The 24,853-nt window shown below is 49.8% G+C and overlaps 1 protein-coding gene and 2 long non-coding RNA genes across 11 annotated transcripts in view; 2 read left to right on the top strand and 1 right to left on the bottom strand.

Annotated features, from left to right (window-relative positions):
- The first annotated feature begins 362 nt into the window (after positions 1 to 362).
- LOC127915531 (exocyst complex component 6B-like) overlaps positions 363 to 24,853 on the top strand; it is a 116,900-nt gene continuing 92,409 nt past the window's right edge. Inside the window, exons 1-2 of the mRNA XM_052495705.1 lie at positions 363 to 506; positions 24,104 to 24,269. Of these exons, the coding sequence (XP_052351665.1) occupies positions 418 to 506; positions 24,104 to 24,269 (255 nt within the window). The 5' untranslated portion in view covers positions 363 to 417. The remainder of the gene's footprint in view (positions 507 to 24,103; positions 24,270 to 24,853) is intronic.
- On the top strand, positions 11,793 to 12,859 carry LOC127916257 (uncharacterized). Of its 8 annotated transcripts, none has more exons than XR_008094180.1 (5): positions 11,793 to 12,022; positions 12,055 to 12,118; positions 12,185 to 12,312; positions 12,374 to 12,533; positions 12,803 to 12,859. It is a non-coding gene; the product is annotated as an uncharacterized LOC127916257 (long non-coding RNA). The 8 variants fall into 8 exon arrangements; XR_008094182.1 differs by having other exon boundaries at positions 12,217 to 12,312; positions 12,707 to 12,811; XR_008094178.1 differs by having other exon boundaries at positions 12,739 to 12,811.
- Positions 20,201 to 21,254, bottom strand: LOC127916245 (uncharacterized). 2 transcript variants are annotated; one of them, XR_008094112.1, is made up of 4 exons: positions 21,193 to 21,254; positions 20,993 to 21,112; positions 20,401 to 20,512; positions 20,201 to 20,288 (listed from the first exon to the last, which is right to left on the bottom strand). It is a non-coding gene; the product is annotated as an uncharacterized LOC127916245 (long non-coding RNA). The 2 variants fall into 2 exon arrangements; XR_008094111.1 differs by having other exon boundaries at positions 20,212 to 20,288; positions 20,369 to 20,512.

The raw sequence follows: 24,853 nt of genomic DNA, 5'->3' as shown, positions 1-24,853 counted from the left end.
CGAATCATATTATAAATAAATACATCCATTATTATAAAGTGCACATTTTTTGCTCTCTTGGAAGTAGAAGAAGAGGGCAACTGGCTTTATCACGGGAAGTATTGGGCAAGTAAGTAGCTAGGAAAGGAAAGGAAAGGGAACAAGGGGAATTAAACGGAGAGTCTCGCATCTGCGTTGGGTTTTGTTGTTTGTTGGTGACGCAGGAACGGCGTCTCTTCTCTGTCCCGGGTTGCGTAACATTCACTCCGACGCAAAATGTTTCCTAAACGGAACCAAACGCAACGAAACGGGGAGTTGTCCAACCTGATGTTGTCCAATAAGAACCTTCGCTTGCTCTGTTTTTTTTTGCGTCGGCAAACGGTTTCCGTTAATGAACACGCCCCCCTCTGTGGTCTTGTTCGGGTCGGATATGGAAACATGGCGAGCGTTGAAATAGCAGCGGAACACGAACGTATCTTACGGGAGATAGAGAGCACAGACACGAACTGTATCGGACCGACACTCCGGTAAGAAAGAGTCCGGTAGTCGGGACGTATTCTTGTAATGATTTGGTGTAAAAAGGCAGTTTTTAAACGCCGTTACCGGGGAACAGTTGATAGCGACTAGAGAGACCATCTCTCCCCGTCGGCTAAGCTAACAACTCCTCTTCGGGGGTACAGATTTATTTTGCTAACCGGTTCAAACTTGTTGAAGAAGCTGTAACTAGTTGTGTTAACTAACTAATTAACGACAAAAAAAGCACCCTTTTGTTATTCTGGCCAAACAAATTACAGTGATCATGAACATATGTTTTCAGTTCATATTACGAAATAAAATAGAGAGTAACACTTGACAAGTGTGTTATCCGATTAGCTGTGCTAACTAGCCCAACAACAACCCTAACTAGCCCAACAACAACCCTAACTAGCCCAACAACAACCCTAACTAGCCCAACAACAACAACCCTAACTAGCCCAACAACAACAACCCTAACTAGCCCAACAACAACAACCCTAACTAGCCCAACAACAACAACCCTAACTAGCCCAACAACAACCCTAACTAGCCCAACAACAACCCTAGCCCAACAACAACCCTAACAAGCCCAACAACAACCCTAACTACCCAACAACCAACCTAACTAGCCTAACTAGCAACAACCCTAACTAGCCCAACAACAACCCCCTAGCCCAACAACAACAACCCTAACTAGCCCAACAACAACCCTAACTAGCCCAACAACAACAACCCTAACTAGCCAACAACCCTAACCTTCCCTAACCAGCCAACCCTAACTAGCCCAACAACAACCTAACTAGCCCAACAACAACCTAGCCCAACAACAACTACCTAGCCCAACAACAACCCTAACTTGCCCAACAACAACCCTAACTAGCCCAACAACCCTAACTTGCCCAACAACAACCCTAACTAGCCCAACAACAACCCTAACTAGCCCAACAACAACCCTAACCCTAACTAGCCCAACACCAACCCTGACTACCCTACCAACCCTGACTACCCTCCCTACCTAGCCTGACTACCCTCCCTACCTAGCCTGACTACCCTCCCTACCTAGCCTGACTAGCCTGACTACCCTCCCTACCTAGCCTGACTACCCTCCCTACCTAGCCTGACTACCCTCCCTACCTAGCCTGACTACCCTCCCTACCTAGCCTGACTACCCTCCCTACCTAGCCTGACTAGCCTGACTACCCTCCCTACCTAGCCTGACTACCCTCCCTACCTAGCCTGACTAGCCTGACTACCCTACCAACCCTGACTACCCTACCTAGCCTGACTACCCTACTAGCCTGACTACCCTACCAGCCTGACTACCCTACCAGCCTGACTACCCTACCTAGCCTACCTAGCCTACCTAGCCTGACTACCCTACCTAGCCTGACTACCCTACCTAGCCTGACTACCCTACCTCCCTACCTAGCCTGACTAGCCTGACTACCCTACCTAGCCTGACTACCCTACCTAGCCTGACTACCCTACCTAGCCTGACTACCCTACCTAGCCTGACTACCCTACCTAGCCTGACTACCCTACCTAGCCTACCTAGCCTGACTACCCTACCTACCCTACCTAGCCTGACTACCCTACCTAGCCTGACTACCCTACCTTCCCTACCTAGCCTGACGAGCCTGACTACCCTACCTAGCCTGACTACCCTACCTAACCTGACTACCCTACCTAACCTGACTACCCTACCTAACCTGACTACCCTACCTAGCCTGACTAGCTAGCAGCTAACGTTAGTTAGCCAAAGTGAATAAACAGTTGACGAACTGCCAAAATACGTCTTCTAACACGTCAGGGTTTATTATTAGGGATTTTTAAGGGAGTAACAAAATGAAAAGGTGGTTCTACTGTTATACTTTGTATTCCATGTCATTATTCATTTATTTGACGAGGATTTATCATTTCTGAGGTACAGTGTCTTATTTTTCAAGGTATCTGTAAAAGGTGGCGCGGACTGGTCAACCATAATCCCTAGTCCAATAATGATACCAAATCACCTGTCTGGATTCTTCAATTCAACACTTTTGTTGTTGTCCAATATCTCATATTGTTGACATTTTCAGGGCTGATGTAGAAGACTGAGCTGATTTTTCAAGTACAATTTATGAAATGCAAAAGAGACAATACTGGAATACATAATTACATTAATTTAAGACCAATAATTTAAGGTAGGGTGGTCATATTATAAACAGCTCTTTATGGTTTGTACAATAGTGAACCGTTTCATTCTAATTTAATTAAATGGTTTCAAACTACTTTATGCAGATGAACAATGCAAATTATTTAGTGAATTGCAATGCACCACACTTAGTCTGAACTGTAACACAGAAGGCTACACTAGTAGTCTAATAACATAGAAGTAAGCTGCCTGCTAGCCAGCTGCAAATCAAGATGGTTGTGACACATTTTCAATTCACTGGTATTTTAGCTATATATTTTTTTATCAGACTGTATCCACTGAAGTCTGGTGGTTTTACACTTGAAATAATTAAACGATAATTCAACTTTCACCCAGAGCGTTACCTCGGCGAACAGCGTCGAGCCAACAAACACTCCCTCACACAGCTAGCATCTCTTCATGAAAACGGGTGACAACCCACACACAAATGTAGCTACGAAGCTCTACTTTGTAACCTGCTATACATTTGTATTTTTTAACATTTATTTTTTTCATTTCACATCTGAATGACAGAAGCGAAGGAAAAACACATCTACACCTATCAGATTAGAGCCTTAAAACAGACCAGACATCTATCGCCATCAGATTAGAGCCTTAAAACAGACCAGACATCTATCGCCATCAGATTAGAGCCTTAAAACAGACCAGACATCTATCGCCATCAGATTAGAGCCTTAAAACAGACCAGACATCTATCGCCATCAGATTAGAGCCTTAAAACAGACCAGACATCTATCGCCATCAGATTAGAGCCTTAAAACAAAACAGACCAGACATCTATGGCCATCAGATTAGAGCCTTAAAACAGACCAGACATCTATCGCCATCAGATTAGAGCCTTAAAAAACAGACCAGACATCTATCGCCATCATCATATCGCCATCAGATTAGAGCCTTAAAAAACAGACCAGACATCTATCGCCATCAGATTAGAGCCTTAAAACAGACCAGACATCTATCGCCATCAGATTAGAGCCTTAAAACAGACCAGACATCTATCGCCATCAGATTAGAGCCTTAAAACAGACCAGACATCTATCGCCATCAGATTAGAGCCTTAAAACAGACCAGACATCTATCGCCATCAGATTAGGGGGGGGGGCAATGTAGCCTGGTTTTTGTCCCCCCCACTGTGGTTCTGAAATCACCATCACCCACTAATTAACTTGAATAATTAACTTGTCATCATCAGCAGATTGCGTGAACTAGTAATGTGTCCATATTTCTCATTGACAAATTAGCTATATTTTTTAAATATATTTTTACCTTTATTTAACTAGGCAAGTCAGTTAAGAACAAATTCTTATTTACAATGACTGCCAAACCCGGATGACGCTGGGCCAATTGGGAGACCCATAGCTCGGCGCACAATCACGGCCGGTTGTTATACAGCCTGGATGCGTACCAGGGTGCCTGTAGTGACCTTAGACCGCTGCGCCACTCATGCAGGCAAACATTTGACGATCCCACCCGGTGTGTCTGAGCATTTTTAAACGTTTGAATTGGGGAACGACTTGTGAATCGTTACATCCCTGCTAGTCATTCAACTTTGTCATTGCATTGTCATTAAGTATTGTAATCGCTGGCTCATCAAGTGTGTGTGTGTGTGTGTGGGTGTAAACATGTGTGTGTGTGGGTGTAAACATGTGTGTGTGTGGGTGTAAACATGTGTGTGTGTGGGTGTAAACATGTGTGTGTGTGGGTGTAAACATGTGTGTGTGTGGGTGTAAACATGTGTGTGTGTGGGTGTAAACATGTGTGGGTGTAAACATGTGTGTGTGGGTGTAAACGTGTGTGGGTGTAAGTGGGTGTGTGTGGGTGTAAACATGTGTGTGTGTAAACGTGTGTGTGGGTGTAAACGTGTGTGTGTGTGTGTGGGTGTAAACGTGTGTGTGTGTGTAAACGTGTGTGTGGGTGTAAACGTGTGTGTGGGTGTAAACGTGTGTGTGTGTGTGTGGGTGTAAACATGTGTAAACGGGTGTGTGTGTGTGTGGGTGTGGGTGTAAACGTGTGTGTGTGTGTGGGTGTAAAACGTGTGTGTGTGTGTGTGTAAACGTGTGTGTGTAAACGTGTGTGGGTGTAAACGTGTGTGGGGTGGGGGGTGTAAACGTGTGTGTGGGTGTGGGGGGTGTAAACGTGTGTGTGTGGGGGGTGTAAACGTGTTTGTGGGTGTAAACGTCTGGGTGTAAACGTGTGTGTGTGTGGGTGTGGGTGTAAACGTGTGTGTGGGTGTAAACGTGGGTGTAAACGTGTGGGTGTAAATGTGTGTGTAAATGTGTGTGTGTGTGTTGTTTGGGTTTGTTTGGGTGGGTGTAAACGTGGGGTGGGTGTAATCGTGGGTGTGTGCTGCAGTGCCACTTAATTTTTCCGGTTGATACACGACCAAGCTCCCAAGCTAACTATTACTGAACACAACAACGACACACACACACACACGTTTACACCACACCAAGCTCCCAAGCTAACTATTACTCAGAACACACACACACGTTTACACCCACACACACACACACGTTTACACCCACACACACACACGTTTACACCCACACACACACACGTTTACACCCACACACACACACACACAACGATCCAAAACACCGGTTTCAGACGGTGTCATGTACCACTGAACTACAATCCAGTGTTTACTCAAAGCCATGATTCTTTTACATGTAATCAACTAGAAGTGCCGCTCCCTGTGTGAGTCACCTGGCCACATAGCTACAGTTGCACAATGCTGTTTTGACTGTGTGCTTGCTCTGGGGAAACTGTGAGGTCATTTTGGATCCTTGACCCGACAGGGAGTGGTGGGAATGGGTCCGTAATGACAGTTTCACATCCCCACATTTGTGAAGGAGGTTACATTTTTAGATGCATGCTGAGGTGGTTGTTGTTGTTGTTGTTGTTGTTGTTGCATACGATGCTCAGTCATTGCACTTCCTTGTTGTTTCCAGGGGGAAAGTATAGTCGTCTAGGCAACTGGTCGTTTCCTGAAGGTTTTGCTCGTAGTACATTCCTTTTGACTATCGCGTTGTCTTGAAGGAGGTGTGTGTGTGTGTGTGTGTGTGTGTGTGTGTGTGTGAGGGGTACAAACTCTAGCTATATGCAGGTTTCAGCTGGTAGCTACATTCCTCTGAGTCTCACTGACAGGCTAGTTATTTTTGAACCAATAGAGCCAAATCAATAACTGGTGTGAACTGCTCTGGTGTGTGTCTGTGTGTGTGTGTGTGTGTGTGTGTGTGTGTGATTCTAACATTCCGGGGTGAGGAAGAGGGAAGCACGGATCGGAGCCTTCCTCATCCTACCTGAGGAATCTGGAACTAACACTCCCACGGCCAGGAGGGGAGGGGGGACTTTAGGGAGAGATTCTTGCCCCCCCTCTGTTCTCTCAGTTCAATTCAGAGGGTTTTATTTGCCTTATTTATTATTATTTTATTTAAAAACATATGTTAACATAGTTTATTTTCTACTTTATTTGACAATACATTTTTTTTACAGCAAACATTACACTCACAAAAGTTCCAAAACAATAAATAGATTTCAAATGTCTTATTAAAAAAGGGAAAATAAATAAACATAAATGTGGGGTGTGTTTACAATGTGGGGTATGTTTACAATGTGGGGTGTGTTTACAATGTGGGGTGTGTTTACAATGTGGGTTGTTCTTCAGTGGTTGAACTTTTCTTGTGGCAACAGGTCACACATCTTGCTGCTGTCATGGCACAGTGTGATTTTTCACCCAATAGATATGGGAATTTATAAAAATCGGGTTTGTTTTTTTCGAATTCTTTGTAGATCTGTGTAATCTGAGGGCAATATGTGTCTCTATGGTCATACATTGGACAGGAGGTTAGGAAGTGCAGCTCAGTTTCCACCTCATTTTGTGGGCAGTGTGCACATAGCCTGTCCAGGTGGGGCGGCAGGGTAGCCTAGTGAGGACTAGTTGGACCAGTAACCGAAAGGTTGAAAGTTCAAATCCCCGAGCTGACAAGGTACAAATCTGTCGTTCTGCCCCTGAACAGGCAGTTAACCCACTGTTCCTAGGCCGTCATTGAAAATAAGAATTTGTTCTAAACTGACTTGCCTGGTTAAATAAAGGTTAAATTAAAAGGTCTGCCTACGGCGGCCTTTCTCAATAGCAAGGCTATGCTCACTGAGTCTGTACATAATCAAAGCTTTCCTTAAGTTTGGGTCAGTCACAGTGGTCAGGTATTCTGCCACTGTGTTTAGTGCCAATGTGTCAAGTAATTATATTTTTGTTGTCTCATGGTTGGGTCTAATTGTGTTGCTGTCCTCGGGTCTGTTTGAACAGATCCCCAGGACCAGCTTGCTTAGGGGACTCTTCTCCAGGTTCATCTCTCTGTAGGTGATGGCTTTGTTATGGAAGGTTTAGGAATCGCTTCCTTTTAGGTGGTTGTAGAATTTAACGGCTCTTTTCTGGATTTTGATAATTATCGGATATCGGCCTAATTCTGCTCTGCATGCATTATTTGGTGTTTTACATTGTACACGGAGGATATTTTTGCAGAATTCTGCATGCAGAGTCTCAATTTGGTGTTTGACACATTTTGTTAATTTTTGGTTGGTGAGCGGACCCCAGACCTCACAACCATGAAGGGCGATGGGCTTTATGACTGATTCAAGTATTTCTGGCCAGATCCTAATTGGTATGTTGAATATTATGTTCCTTTTGATGACATAGAAGTCCCTTATTGCCTTGTCTCTCAGATCGTTCACAGCTTTGTGGAAGTTACTTCTGGCGCTGATTTTTAGGCCAAGGTGTATATATAGTTTTTTGTGTGCTCTAAGGCAACGGTGTCTAGATGGAATTTGTATTTATGGTCCTGGGAACTGGACCTTTTTTGGAACACCATTATTTTGGTCTTAGAGATTTACCGTCAGGACCCAGGTCTGATAGAATCTGTGCATAAGATCTAGGTGCTGCTGTAGGCCCTCCTTGGTTGGGGACAGAAGCACCAGATCATCAGCAAACAGCAGACATTTGACTTCGGATTCTAGTAGGGTGAGGCCTGGTGCTGCAGACTTTTCTTGTGCCCTCACCAATTCGTTGATATATTTGTTAAAGAGGGTGTGGAAAGAAATGCTTTTTTTGGCCAATTTTAACTGCACACTTGTTGTTTGTGTACATGGGATTTTATAATTTCGTATGTTTTTTCCCCCCAACACCACTTTCCATCAATTTGTATAGCAGACCCTCATTCCAAACGGAGTCAAAAGCTTTTTTGAAATCAACAAAGTTTCCCTTTGTTTTGTTTGTCAATTAGGGTGTGCAAGGTGAATACGTGGTCTGTCTTACGGTAATTTCATAAAAGCCCATTTGACATTTGCTCAGTACGTTGTTTTCACTGAGGAAATGTCTGTTGTTATTGATAAGGCAGAGGATTTTTCCCAAGGTTACTGTTGAAGCATATCTCACGGTAGTTATCGGGGTCAAATTTGTCTCCTCTTTTGTGGATTGGGGTGATCAGTCCTTGGTTCCAAATATTGGGGCAGATACCAGAGCTAAGGTTGTCTTTTAATAGTTGATTCTAAAATATGTAATTGATCATGTATACTTGTGCTGTTTGTTCTTTGTTAGAGCCAAAAAGGAGAAGTGGTTTACCCATACATCTCTGTTTTGGATAGGTAATTCTTTGTGTTGTTGTTTGTTTAGTGTTTTCCAATTTCCCCAGAAGTGGTTAGAGTCTATGGATTCTTCAATTACATTGAGCTGATTTCTGAAGTGCTGTTCCTTCTTTTTCCGTAGTGTATTTCTGTATTGTTTTAGTGATTCACCATAGTGAAGGCGTAGACTCAGGTTTTCTGGGTCTCTATGTTTATGGTTGGACAGGTTTCTCAATTTCTTTCTTAGGTTTTTGCCTTGTTCATCAAAACCACTTGTCATTGTTCCTTTTCGGCTTGAGATTTTTTGATTTGGTTAGGAAGCTGAAAGTTCAAATGTACTGTTTAGGCTTTCTACTGCCAAGTTTACACGCTTGTCCAGGAAATTGTCGAGAAGGGATTTAATGTGTTGCCTGATTCATTTTTGGTAGGTTTCTACTCTCTCTTTCCTCGTGGTCAGAGAGGACGCTCTTAGCAGTCGTCAGCAATTAACCCGCATACAATAACATTGAGGAAGCCGTCACAAATTACCTTCTACACACACACTACACAGTGTCAGGGCCAAACCCAGGAGGAGGAGTCAACACACTACACAGTGTCAGGGCCAAACCCAGGAGGAGGAGTCAACACACTACACAGTGTCAGGGCCAAACCCAGGAGGAGGAGTCAACACACTACACAGTGTCAGGGCCAAACCCAGGAGGAGGAGTCAACACACTACACAGTGTCAGGGCCAAACCCAGGAGGAGGAGTCAACACACTACACAGTGTCAGGGCCAAACCCAGGAGGAGGCAACACACGACACAGTGTCAGGGCCAAACCCAGGAGGAGGAGTCAACACACTACACAGTGTCAGGGCCAAACCCAGGAGGAGGAGTCAACACACTACACAGTGTCAGGGCCAAACCCAGGAGGAGGAGTCAACACACTACACAGTGTCAGGGCCAAACCCAGGAGGAGGAGTCAACACACTACACAGTGTCAGGGCCAAACCCAGGAGGAGTCAACACACTACACAGTGTCAGGGCCAAACCCAGGAGGAGGAGTCAACACACTACACAGTGTCAGGGCCAAACCCAGGAGGAGGAGTCAACACACTACACAGTGTCAGGGCCAAACCCAGGAAGAGGAGCCAACACAGTGTCAGGAGGAGAGGGGTCACGCTCTCAGGAGGAGGAGTCAAGCTTTGTGTTCTAATGAGTTTGTTTTGAAAATTAAAGAGCCAGCTTTCTATTGTGTAGCGGTGAGAACTAAAGACCTGTCTTCCCCCACTACGGCCCCGGTCGTGTGTCTCCCCACTACGGCCCCGGTCGTGTCTCTCCCCACTACGGCCCCGGTCGTGTCTCTCCCCACTACGGCCCGGTCTTGTGTGTGTGTGTGTTTCTCTCTCCCCACCACAGACATCAGTATGGGTGTATTGGTGTGTAATGTGGTTGAACAGTAGTCTGTAATATACATAGTGTTTATAGGCAGTGAGGCTATATGATCATTCTGTCGTCTAGCTGGACTAGTTTCTGTCACTGATCCTACCTACCACTGTCTCCCATTCACACTATAGGCAACAACACGCACGGACTGCTCTGACTCTGGTAGAGCCCTCAGGACTTTTTATAGGGCTGAGCTTTCAAGTTTGTGAGCATGAATAAAGGCTATAAATGGTCTGTGTTGGTCTGAGTACAGAAGGATGACTCAGGAGAGTGTGTGTGTGTAGCACTCTTGTGGTGAGCCACTCCCTGCCCTGCCCCCTTCCACTAGCACAACCCTGTTGAGACACACACACACACAGCTGTTGAGAGGTGCATAGTGGGGGTGAAGCCTTATAGAGACCCCAGTTAGATAGCTGCCCTAAAGTTAGATTTCCCGCTTTCAAACCTTTTTATGGAGTCACGCTGACACACTCTGCTGTTGTTAGTGATGTCACAATCATCACTCAGCAATTTCTGATGATGTCATAATGACAGGGTAGCCTAGTGGTTAGTGCGTTGGGCCAGTAACCGAAAGGTTGCAAGTTCGAATCCCCCACCTGACAAGGTACAAATCTGTCGTTCTGCCCCTTGAACAAGGCAGTTAACCCACTGTTCCTAGGCCGTCATTGAAAATAAGAATTTGTTCTTAACTGACTTGCCTAGTTAAAAAAAGGTCAAATAAAAAAATTAAATGGTTCGGCAGTTAGTGATGTCACAAAGGTGGCTCGGCAGTTAGTGATGTCACAAAGGTGGCTCGGCAGTTAGTGATGTCACAAAGGTGGCTCGGCATTGAAGCCGAGCTAAGTAATCCGGATCACCAGCTCGCGTCCGACTGACCCCGTCTAGATTGCTCTCATTCCTCGCCAGACTGACGTTTGACCCTGTTCTGCCTTGCACCGCCTAGGGACTACCCGGCATCTGTGTGAAGCCGACTCACCGTCAGACAGTGCTGCCACACTGTCATCTGACCAAAGACCCACATTCTATCCATTGATTGTAACTATACACCTTTTCTCTCTTGCATTCGGGTAGTGCGTAGTGGGTAGTGGGAAGTGGGTAGTGCGTAGTGGGTAGTGCGTAGCTCCTTAGGTTAACGTTATGCAACTGCATAATTTTAACGTTTTAAAGATGCATTATGCAGAAATCTCTCCTCCATTTCCTGGTTGCTAAAATCTAATAGTTGTCCTAATTTCAGTTTGAGACACAAGTACAGTGAAGATATACAAGGATTCTCTAATCTTTCCTTAACCAAAAAAAAACATATGTTTTTAGCTGTTTGAAGCTGGTGTCCAAAAAATGAAACTAAAATATGAAAAAACGAAACTTAAAGATTCACCCATTTTGAAAGTTATATTGTTTCTGTGCATCTCTGAGTGACGCGCTATCAATTCTCGGGGGGGTCATTTCACGTTTTCACGTCTCAGAGCTATCGCCGTTCAAACAGGTAGAAATTCAGCCAATTACGACGTAGCGCCGTGATAAAGTCTCTACCCTGGAAGTTGATAGGAATACGACTTTTAGACGGTGAAAACGTCGCTCATTTAAACACTGATGTCATAACGCAGGTGGTTGTCTTCTCTTGAATGAGCCAATGATCATATATATTTTTTTATAGGATATTCCTAAAACACGAGCTCTAGAAAACACGACCAATTCACACATCTGATATTATCTCATATCTAAAGAGGAATCCATTATGACTGTTCTTGTCTTATAGTGGTATTGTTAAGAGAACTCTCTTATGTCAGGTCTTTTTAGAATACCATAAACTGGTTCCCCGATTCATAACAAATATTAATTGTCCTTTTTAGATTCTTTTTTTTTTTATAGCTAAATTCTTGACCAATGTGTTGTGGCCAAGTACTTTTACAAATAATTGTTCCTAGACAGTGAATCAGAGTGAATCCGTTAGATTCTAGAACACGGTCCCATGATGCTCTCTGATCCGCATCTCCTGGACTCTGCCTCCTCCAGCTACTATCACTCCATTCCTCCCTCCATCCCTACCCCGTGTTGTTGTAGTAGTGAGGTAACAGGGATATGTGTTGTTGTAGTAGTGAGGTAACAGGGATACGTGTTGTAGTAGTGAGGTAACAGGGATACGTGTTGTAGTAGTGAGGTAACAGGGATACGTGTTGTTGTAGTAGTGAGGTAACAGGGATACGTGTTGTTGTAGTAGTGAGGTAACAGGGATACGTGTTGTTGTAGTAGTGAGGTAACAGGGATACGTGTTGTTGTAGTAGTGAGGTAACAGGGATACGTGTTGTAGTAGTAGTGAGGTAACAGGGATACGTGTTGTTGTAGTAGTGAGGTAACAGGGATACGTGTTGTTGTAGTAGTGAGGTAACAGGGATACGTGTTGTAGTAGTGAGGTAACAGGGATACGTGTTGTTGTAGTAGTGAGGTGAGGTAACAGGGATACGTGTTGTTGTAGTAGTGAGGTAACAGGGATACGTGTTGTTGTAGTAGTGAGGTAACAGGGATACGTGTTGTTGTAGTAGTGAGGTAACAGGGATACGTGTTGTTGTAGTAGTGAGGTAACAGGGATACGTGTTGTAGTAGTGAGGTAACAGGGATACGTGTTGTTGTAGTAGTGAGGTAACAGGGATACGTGTTGTTGTAGTAGTGAGGTAACAGGGATACGTGTTGTTGTAGTAGTGAGGTAACAGGGATACGTGTTGTTGTAGTAGTGAGGTAACAGGGATACGTGTTGTTGTAGTAGTGAGGTAACAGGGATACGTGTTGTTGTAGTAGTGAGGTAACAGGGATACGTGTTGTAGTAGTAGTGAGGTAACAGAGATACGTGTTGTTGTAGTAGTGAGGTAACAGAGAGTAGTGAGGTAACAGGGTTGTTGTAGTAGTGAGGTAACAGGGATACGTGTTGTAGTAGTGAGGTAACAGGGATACGATACGTGTTGTAGTAGTAGTGAGGTAACAGGGATACGTGTTGTTGTAGTAGTGAGGTAACAGGGATACGTGTTGTTGTAGTAGTGAGGTAACGGGGATACGTGTTGTTGCAGTAGTGAGGTAACAGGGATACGTGTTGTTGTAGTAGTGAGGTAACAGGGATACGTGTTGTAGTAGTAGTGAGGTAACAGGGATACGTGTTGTTGTTGTTGCTGCCCCTCACCACGAGGCCGCCTGGCCCTCACCACGAGGCCGCCTGGCCCTCACCACGAGGCCGCCTGGCCCTCACCACGAGGCCGCCTGGCCCTCACCACGAGGCCGCCTGGCCCTCACCACGAGGCCGCCTGGCCCTAACCACGAGGCCGCCTGGCCCTAACCACGAGGCCACCTGCCGCCCCAAAATTAATGGAGACATAACAGTCTTGCACGTTTGCCATATGTGGACAGGATAGGAATAACTTGTGGGACTTTTTATTTTGACGAGGTCAGCAGAGAGGAAGTGGGTTTGGAAAGTATTTTTTTAATAATTCCATCCTTTTTTTTTTTTTTTAGATATTTGGTCTCCAATTCCCTGAGTCATAATGATCAACAGTCCTGGCCACCGTCATTATTATTTTAAATGGAATTGTATTTAACTTCTAGTGTCCCACGGACCGTTTGTTGTGCAACCCAATACAGTAGAAAGTAACGTTAGTGTATGTAAATACTGGGTCAGGCTGGACTACAGCCAGCTCTGGGTTAGGCTGGACTACAGCCAGCTCTGGGTTAGGCTGGACTACAGCCAGCTCTGGGTTAGGCTGGACTACAGCCAGCTCTGGGTCAGGCTGGACTACAGCCAGCTCTGGGTCAGGCTGGACTACAGCCAGCTCTGGGTCAGGCTGGACTACAGCCAGCTCTGGGTCAGGCTGGACTACAGCCAGCTCTGGGTCAGGCTGGACTACAGCCAGCTCTGGGTCAGGCTGGACTACAGCCAGCTCTGGGTCAGGCTGGACTACAGCCAGCTCTGGGTCAGTCAGGCTGGACTACAGCCAGCTCTGGGTCAGGCTGGACTACAGCCAGCTCTGGGTCAGGCTGGACTACAGCCAGCTCTGGGTCAGGCTGGACTACAGCCAGCTCTGGGTCAGGCTGGACTACAGCCAGCTCTGGGTCAGGCTGGACTACAGCCAGCTCTGGGTCAGGCTGGACTACAGCCAGCTCTGGGTCAGGCTGGACTACAGCCAGCTCTGGGTCAGGCTGGACTACAGCCAGCTCTGGGTCAGGCTGGACTACAGCCAGCTCTGGGTCGGTCAGGCTGGACTACAGCCAGCTCTGGGTCAGTCAGGCTGGACTACAGCCAGCTCTGGGTCAGTCAGGCTGGACTACAGCCAGCTCTGGGTCAGTCAGGCTGGACTACAGCCAGCTCTGGGTCAGTCAGGCTGGACTACAGCCAGCTCTGGGTCAGTCAGGCTGGACTACAGCCAGCTCTGGGTCAGTCAGGCTGGACTACAGCCAGCTCTGGGTCAGTCAGGCTGGACTACAGCCAGCTCTGGGTCAGTCAGGCTGGACTACAGCCAGCTCTGGGTCAGTCAGGCTGGACTACAGCCAGCTCTGGGTCAGTCAGGCTGGACTACAGCCAGCTCTGGGTCAGTCAGGCTGGACTACAGCCAGCTCTGGGTCAGTCAGGCTGGACTACAGAGAACATGTATGTGGAGAACAATATGTATCGTGTCTGAGTACGAGTGCAGGTTTTGCATCAGTTTTGCTGTACAGATCACAATAATTAAGACTACTTGGACAGGAGGGCAACTGATCCTAGATCAGCACTCAATACAATCGAGGTCAAGATGAGCAAGTGTGCACTGTGCCTTGCTCAGGGTAAGACCGTAGCCAGGTTCAATGTAAAGTCTGGACCGGAGTAGACTAGTCAACTGGAGTGGAGCAGTGATGATGTCATCGTGTGGGTCTAATAGGAGGAGATGAATGGAATGCTGACTCTGCCTTGTCTCGTATCCAGGGATAATGAACTCCTTTTGGGCTAAGGTCTGGGGCGGCAGGTAGCCTGGTGGTTAGTGTTGGGCCAGTAACCTGAAAGGATCGAATCCCCGACGCTGACAAGTCTGTTGTTCTCACTGTCCCAAGGCCGTCATGGTACATAAGAACATTCTAACATTCTTAAACTGACTTACCTAGTTAAATAAAGGGTCTGCAGTAGTAGGTGTACTAGTAGTTGTTTAACTAGAGTACTGTGTTTCCTCCAGCGCTTAGAGGGGAGACAGCCTTTCACCCTGTTTGTCCAGGGTTAGGTGCTGTTTGATTCTGAACTCTACTGGGGAACACACACACACACACACACACACACACACACACACACACACACACCTTCTGATAGTGTACAAAAGGTACTGCATTTAGAAATGCCTTTGTGTGTAGTGTAGGAGGAAGTTGTCATGGCGTCAGACCTTCTCCATTGTACTCGTCGGGCATTTCCTCTACCACAGGAAGGGGGTGTGTTACAGTGTTTTATTTTTGCTGTGGGGTTCCGGGGGCATACACCCCCGTGAGATTTTTTTATTTTTTTTTGTGTGTTTTTGTAGGACATTCTGCTCCCAAATTATTTTAACATTTAGCCTAAAATATTAGAGGTCGCCTTGGCCACATTATTTAGTTGTTTTAAAGGTAATTTCCTGCAATTCTTCTCATTTTGTAATGGGCCAAAGGGAACATTTTCTATTTTATTTTTAAAGTTCCAAAACCTCAATTTTTTTTTTCTCTCTACCAAATTTCTGGGTAACAATTAAGTACCTTCCCTATATTGTTTTACATCAAAATGTCCAAAAAGAAGCAAAAATAGCTCCTTAGAGCAATTTCTCAATCAATAATTTAGCTGGAACTGTCTGGGAGAGGGGAGGGGAAAACTCTGCCACTGGAGGCTCCTCCTCAGAGGAAGGGGAGTAAACATCCTCTGTGAATTACATTTAAAAAAAATAATGAAACTTAATTTTTTAAAAGTTATTATTTTTTTTAGATAAAACTATAATACATATATTAAATAATAAATATATTCACATCAACAAATAACTAATTAAAACCCACTGTCTTGCAATGGTCTCCAGTAGCCTCAGCAGCACTCTGTAGAGTAGCACCATGGTGTAGCCGGAGGACAGCTAGTTTCTGTCCTCTTCTGGGTAGATTGACTTCAATACAAAACCTAGGAGTTTCATGGTTCCCACCCGTTTCCATAGAATTACACAGTAATTATGACGTCTTCCGGAGGACGTCCTCCAACCTATCAGAGCTCTTGCTGCTTGAACTGACATGTTGTCCACCCAATCAAAGGATCAGATAATGAATCTAGTACTAAAAGCATAAGCCACAGCTAGCTAGCGCTGCATAACATGTGGTGAGTAGTCGACTCAAAGCGAGAGAAAGACAATAGTTGAACCGTTTTGAACAAATGTATTTATTTTCAAAATAAGGAGACGCAGCAGAGATTAAATTGTATTTTTTTTTTTAAATATTCAGTTTCACGCTAGCTAATGCTGCTTATTTACCCTACTCAACACCGTGACTCAGAGAGTGTTTGCTAGCTAGCTAGCTTGCTAAGGCTACCCAAGTCTCCAACTCTTCCAAGTCAAGGTAAGCGTTCGGTTTTATAAATGTATTGCCACTGGGGCCCGTCTGTGTAACTACTAAACTAACCACTACTGCGTGATTGTACACGTGAATTGGATTGTGCGTTTACTAATGAGTTCGTTCCGGTAGCTATGTTGACTATGACGTTAGCTAGTATGGTGGAAGCTTGAAGGTCTCTTGGACACAGCTGCCAGCTTCAAGGCCTCAGGGACAGCTCCAGTATCAGGTCTCTTGGACCAGCTGTCAGGGATGGCTCTTGTATCAGCTGCCAGCTTCAAGGGATGGACACAGCTGCCATCTCAAGGCCCTTGGACACAGCTGCCAGAAGGCCTCTTGGACACAGCTCCCAGCTTCAAGGCCTCTTGGACACAGCTGCCATCTCAAGGCCTCTTGGACACAGCTGCCAGCTTCAAGGCCCCTTGGACACAGCTGCCAGCTTCAAGGCCTCTTGGACACAGCTCCCAGCTTCAGGGAGGCCTCCGGACACAGCTGCCAGCTTCAAGGCCTCTTGGACACAGCTGCCAGCTCAAGGCCTCTTGGACACAGCTGCCAGCTTCAAGGCCTCCGGACACAGCTGCCAGCTTCAAGGCCTCTTGGACACAGCTGTCAGCTTCAAGGCCTCTTGGACACAGCTGTCAGCTTCAAGGCCTCTTGGACACAGCTGCCAGCTTCAAGGCCTCTTGGACACAGCTGCCAGCTTCAAGGTCTCTTGGACACAGCTGCCAGCTTCAAGGCCTCTTGGACACAGCTGCCAGCTTCAAGGCCTCTTGGACACAGCTGCCAGCTTCAAGGCCTCTTGGACACAGCTGCCAGCTTCAAGGTCTCTTGGACACAGCTGCCAGCTTCAAGGTCTCTTGGACACAGCTGCCAGCTTCAAGGCCTCTTGGACACAGCTGCCAGCTTCAAGGCCTCTTGGACACAGCTGCCAGCTTCAAGGTCTCTTGGACACAGCTGTCAGCTTCAAGGCCTCTTGGACACAGCTGCCCCGGTCTCAGGGACAGCTGCCAGCTTCAGGTCTCTTGGACACAGCTGCCAGCTTCAAGGCCTCTTGGACACAGCTGCCAGCTTCAAGGCCTCTTGGACACAGCTGTCAGCTTCAAGGCCTCTTGGACACAGCTGTCAGCTTCAAGGCCTCAGGGACACAGCTGCCAGCTTCAAGGCCTCTTGGGACAGCTGCCAGCTATCAGGCCTCTGGACACAGCTGCCAGGGATGGCCTCTTGGAGACAGCTGCCAGCTTCAGGGATGGACACAGCTATCATCTCCCGGCCTCTTGGACACAGCTGCCAGCTTCATCTGGACACAGCTGCCAGGGAAGGCTCTTGGACACAGCTGCCAGCTTCAAGGGATGGACACAGCTGCCAGCTTCAAGGTCTCTTGGACACAGCTGCCAGCTTCAAGGCCTCTTGGAGACAGCTGCCAGCTTCAAGGCCTCTTGGACACAGCTGCCAGTGTCAACTTTTGCAGCCTCAGGCTCCTCTAAAAAGCTCCTTTTTGAAGCGAGGGTCAATGAAACCGGCCATGTGCACGACTCTCTTTTGGCTCCGTATCATCTCCCTGGTCAGGGATGGCTCCGTATCATCTCCCCGGTCAGGGATGGCTCCGTATCATCTCCCTGGTCAGGGATGGCTCCGTATCATCTCCCCGGTCAGGGATGGCTCCGTATCATCTCCCCGGTCAGGGATGGCTCCGTATCATCTCCCCGGTCAGGGATGGCTCCGTATCATCTCCCGGTCAGGGATGGCTCCGTATCATCTCCCGGTCAGGGATGGCTCCGTATCATCTCCCGGTCAGGGATGGCTCCGTATCATCTCCCGGTCAGGGATGGCTCCATATCATCTCCTTGGTCAGGGATCCGTATCATCTCCTGGTCAGGGATGGCTCCGTATCATCTCCTTGGTCAGTATCATGGCTCCGTATCATCTCCCTCAGGATGGCTCCGTATCATCTCCGGTCAGGGATGGCTCCGTATCATCTCCCGGTCAGGGATGGCTCCGTATCATCTCCGGTCAGGGATGGCTCCGTATCATCTCCCGGTCATGGGGGCTCCGTATCATCTCCCGGTCAGGGATGGCTCCGTATGGCTCCTCATCGGTCAGGGATGGCTCCGTATCATCTCCCGGTCAGGGATGGCTCCGTATCATCTCCCCGGTCAGGGATGGCTCCGTATCATCTCCCGGTCAGGGATGGCTCCGTATCATCTCCCCGGTCAGGGATGGCTCCGTATCATCTCCCCGGTCAGGGATGGCTCCGTATCATCTCCCCGGTCAGGGATGGCTCCGTATCATCTCCCCGGTCAGGGATGGCTCCGTATCATCTCCCGGTCAGGGATGGCTCCGTATCATCTCAGGCCATGGTCACTGGCTGGATGGCTGAGGAAACACTGTACCCTTATCATCTCCTGGTCAGGGATGGCTCCGTATCATCTCCCCGGTCAGGGATGGCTCCGTATCTCTCCCCGGTCAGGGATGGCTCCGTATCATCTCCCCCGGTCAGGGATGGCTCCGTATCATCTCCAGGTCAGGGATGGCTCCTTGTATCATCTCGGCCCGGTCAGGGATGGCTCCTGAATCATCTCAGAGCCCGGTCAGGGATGGCTCCGTATCATCCCCCGGTCAGGGATGGCTCCGTATCATCTCCCGGTCAGGGATGGCTCCGTATCATCTCCCCGGTCAGGGATGGCTCCGTATCATCTCCCCGGTCAGGGATGGCTCCGTATCATCTCCCCGGTCAGGGATGGCTCCGTATCATCTCCCCGGTCAGGGATGGCTCCGTATCATCTCCCCGGTCAGGGATGGCTCTGTATCATCTTCATGCCATGTTCCTCCTACTGGCTGCTGTTGGCTGAGGAAACATTCAAGCACCTTGTGTGTAGATCTCCCCCCCCCCCATCGGGTCACCACATCATGGATCAGAGCTTTCTGTGGCATGTTGAGAAGCAGCTTGTTTTTCTCTCTCTCTTTCTCTTCCAGCTCCGTGAGCATCCTTGGACCAGATGTCGGCAGGCCTTGACTGCTGTGTCAAAGGCTCTGAATTTTCAGAGCCTTTGAGATGGTCAGGTTCAAATGACGGCGAAAGCACCCAAAGCCGCAGATCTGGGACCTGTTCAAAAGCCTTGATCATGCTTATTGCGTTGTCTGTGGTTTTGCAGACCAGGTCTTTCTTGTTGACCCCCCCCCCCCCACACACACACTCTTCCAGCATATTCTCAAACTCTCTGTTGTGAGCTGAGTGGTCTTCTGGGAAGAACTGTGTTTCCAGGCAGTTTGATTCCTGTTCCAGTCTGGGGTGAGGTAATGGATGGTGAAGCTGATGTAGGGTTGAACCACCCCCTGCTTTCACTGGTCCAGAGGGACGTATCTGCAGAAAACCAAAGTGCCTTGAGCCAAACTCTTTCCGACATCAGCTTTAACCTGGTTGTACATGTTTTGGGATTTCAGTCTCCGGGGGAAAATAATGTTTGCGATGTCACTTTATAGTTAGAGGCACGACCTTCCATCAACCTCAAAGTCAGGCTTCTCAACAATATGAAATGTCATCATGTCCTTTAAATGCTTGCTGGAGTTTGTCACACAACTGTAGATGAGGGACCAGTAGCATCACTGGGTTTGCCTTCTGCACGTCCATCTCTGTAAACAAGGGAATAGCAAATGTATTATTACTGATACATTATAATTATCACACACACACACACACACACACACACACACACACACACACACACACACACCACAATATCTATCTTCTGTGTTGCATTTCAGTATATGCAATGACCCCATGCACCATTTACATAAATACAAATGAGTCTTAAGAAGACAGTGAGAGTAATTACAATTAATAGTTAGTAATTAGTAATTACAAGCCCAATAATTGACATTTGTACAGGGAGTCTCGTAGGGGGGAGAAAGACTATACTGTTTATACCTATCCAGACCCTACAGATCCACCACTATACTGTTTATACCTATCCAGACCCCACCACTATACTGTTTATACCTATCCAGACCCTACAGATCCACTACTATACTGTTTATACCTAACCAGACCCTACAGATCCACCACTATACTGTTTATACCTATCCAGACCCCACTACTATACTGTTTATACCTATCCAGACCCTACAGATCCACCACTATACTGTTTATACCTATCCAGACCCTACAGATCCACCACTATACTGTTTATACCTATCCAGACCCCACCACTATACTGTTTATACCTATCCAGACCCTACAGATATACCACTATACTGTTTATACCTATCCAGATCCTACAGATCCACTACTATACTGTTTATACCTATCCAGACCCCACCACTATACTGTTTATACCTATCCAGACCCCACCACTATACTGTTTATACCTATCCAGACCCCACTACTATATTGTTTATACCTGTCCAGACCCTACATATCCACTACTATACTGTTTATACCTATCCAGACCCTACATATCCACTACTATACTGTTTATACCTATCCAGACCCTACAGATACACTACTATACTGTTTATACCTATCCAGACCCCACCACTATACTGTTTATACCTATCCAGACCCTACAGATCCACTACTATACTGTTTATACCTAACCAGACCCTACAGATCCACCACTATACTGTTTATACCTATCCAGACCCCACTACTATACTGTTTATACCTATCCAGACCCTACAGATCCACTACTATACTGTTTATACCTATCCAGACCCTACAGATCCACCACTATACTGTTTATACCTATCCAGACCCTACAGATACACTACTATACTGTTTATACCTATCCAGACCCTACAGATCCACTACTATACTGTTTATACCTATCCAGACCCTACAGATCCACTACTATACTGTGTATACCTATCCAGACCCTACAGATACACCACTATACTGTTTATACCTATCCAGACCCTACAGATCCACTACTATACTGTTTATACCTATCCAGACCCCACCACTATACTGTTTATACCTATGGCGCCCCTGCCTGGTAGGTGGTGTGATGGCGCCCCTGCCTGGTAGGTGGTGTGATGGCGCCCCCTGCCTGGTAGGTGGTGTGATGGCGCCCCCTGCCTGGTAGGTGGTGTGATGGCGCCCCCTGCCTGGTAGGTGGTGTGATGGCGCCCCCTGCCTGGTAGGTGGTGTGATGGCGCCCCCTGCCTGGTAGGTGGTGTGATGGCGCCCCCTGCCTGGTAGGTGGTGTGATGGCGCCCCCTGCCTGGTAGGTGGTGTGATGGCGCCCCCTGCCTGGTAGGTGGTGTGATGGTGCCCCTGCCTGGTAGGTGGTGTGATGGTGCCCCTGCCTGGTAGGTGGTGTGATGGTGCCCCCTGCCTGGTAGGTGGTGTGATGGTGCCCCCTGCCTGGTAGGTGGTGTGATGGCGCCCCTGCCTGGTAGGTGGTGTGATGGCGCCCCCTGCCTGGTAGGTGGTGTGATGGCGCCCCCTGCCTGGTAGGTGGTGCCTGGTAGGTGGTGTGATGGCGCCCCCTGCCTGGTAGGTGGTGTGATGGCGCCCCCTGCCTGGTAGGTGGTGTGATGGCGCCCCCTGCCTGGTAGGTGGTGTGATGGCGCCCCCTGCCTGGTAGGTGGTGTGATGGCGCCCCCTGCCTGGTAGGTGGTGTGATGGCGCCCCCTGCCTGGTAGGTGGTGTGATGGCGCCCCCTGCCTGGTAGGTGGTGTGATGGCGCCCCTGCCTGGTAGGTGGTGTGATGGCGCCCCTGCCTGGTAGGTGGTGTGATGGCGCCCCCTGCCTGGTAGGTGGTGTGATGGCGCCCCCTGCCTGGTAGGTGGTGTGATGGCGCCCCCTGCCTGGTAGGTGGTGTGATGGCGCCCCCTGCCTGGTAGGTGGTGTGATGGCCCCCTGCCTGGTCGGGTGGTGTGATGGCGCCCCCTGCCTGGTCGGTGGTGTGATGGCGGCCTGGTCGGGTGATGGATGGCGCCCCCTGCCTGGTCGGGTGGTGTGATGGCGCCCCCCTGCCTGGTGCCTGGGGTGGTGTGATGGCGCCCCTGCCTGGTCGGGTGGTGTGATGGCGCCCCTGCCTGGTCGGGTGGTGTGATGGCGCCCCCTGCCTGGTCGGGTGGTGTGATGGCGCCCCCTGCCTGGTCGGGTGGTGTGATGGCGCCCCCTGCCTGGTCGGGTGATGTGATGGCGCCCCTGCCTGGTCGGGTGCCTGGCGGGTGTGATGGCGCCCCCTGCCTGGTCGGTGGTGTGATGGCGCCCCTGCCTGGTCGGGTGGTGTGATGGCGCCCCCTGCCTGGTCGGTGGTGTGATGGCGCCCCCTGCCTGGCGGGTGGTGTGATGGCGCCCCCTGCCTGGTCGGGTGGTGTGATGGCGCCCCTGCCCTGGTCGGGTGGCGGGTGTGATGGCGCCCCTTGCCTGGCGGGTGGTGTAATGGCGCCCCTTGCCTGGCGGGTGGTGTAATGGCGCCCCTTGCCTGGCGGGTGGTGTAATGGCCCCCTGCCCCTGCCTGGCGGGTGGTGTAATGGCGCCCCCTGCCTGGCGGGTGGTGTAATGGAGCCCCTGCCTGGCGGGTGGTGTAATGGCGTCCCCTTGCCTGGCGGGTGGTGTAATGGCGCCTCCCTGCCTGGCGGGTGGTGTAATGGCGCCCCCTGCCTGGCGGGTGGTGTGGCGCCCCTGCCTGGTAGGTGGTGGAGCCCCCTGCCTGGCGGGCCTGGTAGGTGGTGTGATGGCGCCCCCTGCCTGGTACGTGGTGTGATGGCGCCCCCTGCCTGGCGGGTGGTGTAATGGCGCCCCCTGCCGGGCGGGTGGTGTAATGGCGCCCCCTGCCGGGCGGGTGGTGTAATGGCGCCCCCTGCCGGGCGGGTGGTGTAATGGCGCCCCCTGCCGGGCGGGTGGTGTAATGGCGCCCCCTGCCGGGCGGGTGGTGTAATGGCGCCCCCTGCCTGGCGGGTGGTGTAATGGCGCCCCCTGCCTGGCGGGTGGTGTAATGGCGCCCCCTGCCTGGCGGGTGGCGTAATGGAGCCCCCTGCCTGGCGGGTGGTGTAATGGCGCCCCCTGCCTGGCGGGTGGTGTAATGGCGCCCCCTGCCTGGCGGGTGGTGTAATGGCGCCCCCTGCCTGGCGGGTGGTGTAATGGCGCCCCCTGCCTGGCGGGTGGTGTATGGCGCCCCTGCCTGGCGTGGCCCCCCCCTGCGCCCCTGCCTGGCGGGTGGTGTAATGTGAGCGCCCCCCTGCCTGGCCTGGGGTGGTGTAATGGCGCCCCCTGCCTGGCGGGTGTTGTAATGGCGCCCCCTGCCTGGCGGGTGGTGTAATGGAGCCCCTGCCTGGCGGGTGGTGTAATGGCGTCCCTTGCCTGGCGGGTGGTGTAATGGCGCTCCTGCCTGGCGGGTGGTGTAATGGCGTCCCCTTGCCTGGCGGGTGGTGTAATGGCGTCCCCTTGCCTGGCGGGTGGTGTAATGGCGTCCCCTTGCCTGGCGGGTGGTGTAATGGCGCCCCCTGCCGGGCGGGTGGTGTAATGGCGCCCCCTGCCGGGCGGGTGGTGTAATGGAGCCCCCTGCCTGGCGGGTGGTGTAATGGCGCTCCCTGCCTGGCGGGTGGCGTAATGGAGCCCCCTGCCTGGCGGGTGGCGTAATGGAGCCCCCTGCCTGGCGGGTGGTGTAATGGCGCCCTTGGGAAGTGGATACAAGATACTGTATCTTTTTCGTTGCTAAAAGTGTTCCGTTCCCTCAACACTTTTGTTTTAATTCCCTTTGGGGATACCCAGTACAACATTTTTTTTGTTTTATCCCTGAGATTAAATCTCTTTGAATGAAAGAGTCCGCTGAATGTTGGTTCTCTCGTTTTGTCCTCCAGGTCTGTGTATGACGGTCAGGAACATGGCGTGTTTATGGGGAAGCTGGACGGGAGGATTCGGAACCATGACAGAGACATCGAAAAGATGTGTAACCACCATTTCCAAGGATTCGTTGACTCCATCACTGAACTACTCAAAGTCAGGGGAGAAGCACAGAAACTCAAGGTGAGGAGAGGATGAGGAGAGGGGGGGGGGGGGATGGAGAGGGGGTGGGGGGGGGATGAGGAGAGGAGGAGGGGGGGTGAGGGGGGATGAGGAGAGGGGGGGGATGAGGGGGTGGGGTGAGGAGAGGGGGTGGGGTGAGGAGGGGGGGGAGAGGATGAGGGGGGGGGGAGAGGAGAGGGGGGCGTGAGGGGGAGGGTGAGGAGAGGATGAGGAGAGGGGGATGAGGGAGGATGAGGGGGGGGGAGGGATGGGATGAGGAGAGGATGGGGATGAGGGAGGATGAGGAGAGGGGGGGGAGGATGAGGAGAGGGGGGATGAGGAGGATGAGGGAGAGGGGGGTGATGAGGGAGAGGGGGGGGGGTGAGGGAGGGGGGTGGGGGAGGAGGGATGAGGAGAGGGGGGGGTGGGAGGGGGTGGGGGGATGAGGAGAGGGGGTGGGGGGATGAGGGGTGGGGTGAGGAGAGGGGGATGAGGAGAGGGGGGTGAGGGGGTGGGGTGAGGAGAGGGGTGGGATGAGGAGAGGGGGAGAGGATGAGAGATGAGGAGAGGGGGGTGAGGGGGGGATGAGGAGAGGGGGTGAGGGG

Source organism: Oncorhynchus keta, chromosome 35, assembly GCF_023373465.1.
Source record: "Oncorhynchus keta strain PuntledgeMale-10-30-2019 chromosome 35, Oket_V2, whole genome shotgun sequence".
Taxonomy (NCBI): Eukaryota; Metazoa; Chordata; class Actinopteri; order Salmoniformes; family Salmonidae; genus Oncorhynchus; species Oncorhynchus keta.
The sequence above is the reverse complement of the archived record's forward strand: the minus strand, read 5'-3'. Positions and strand labels throughout refer to the sequence as shown.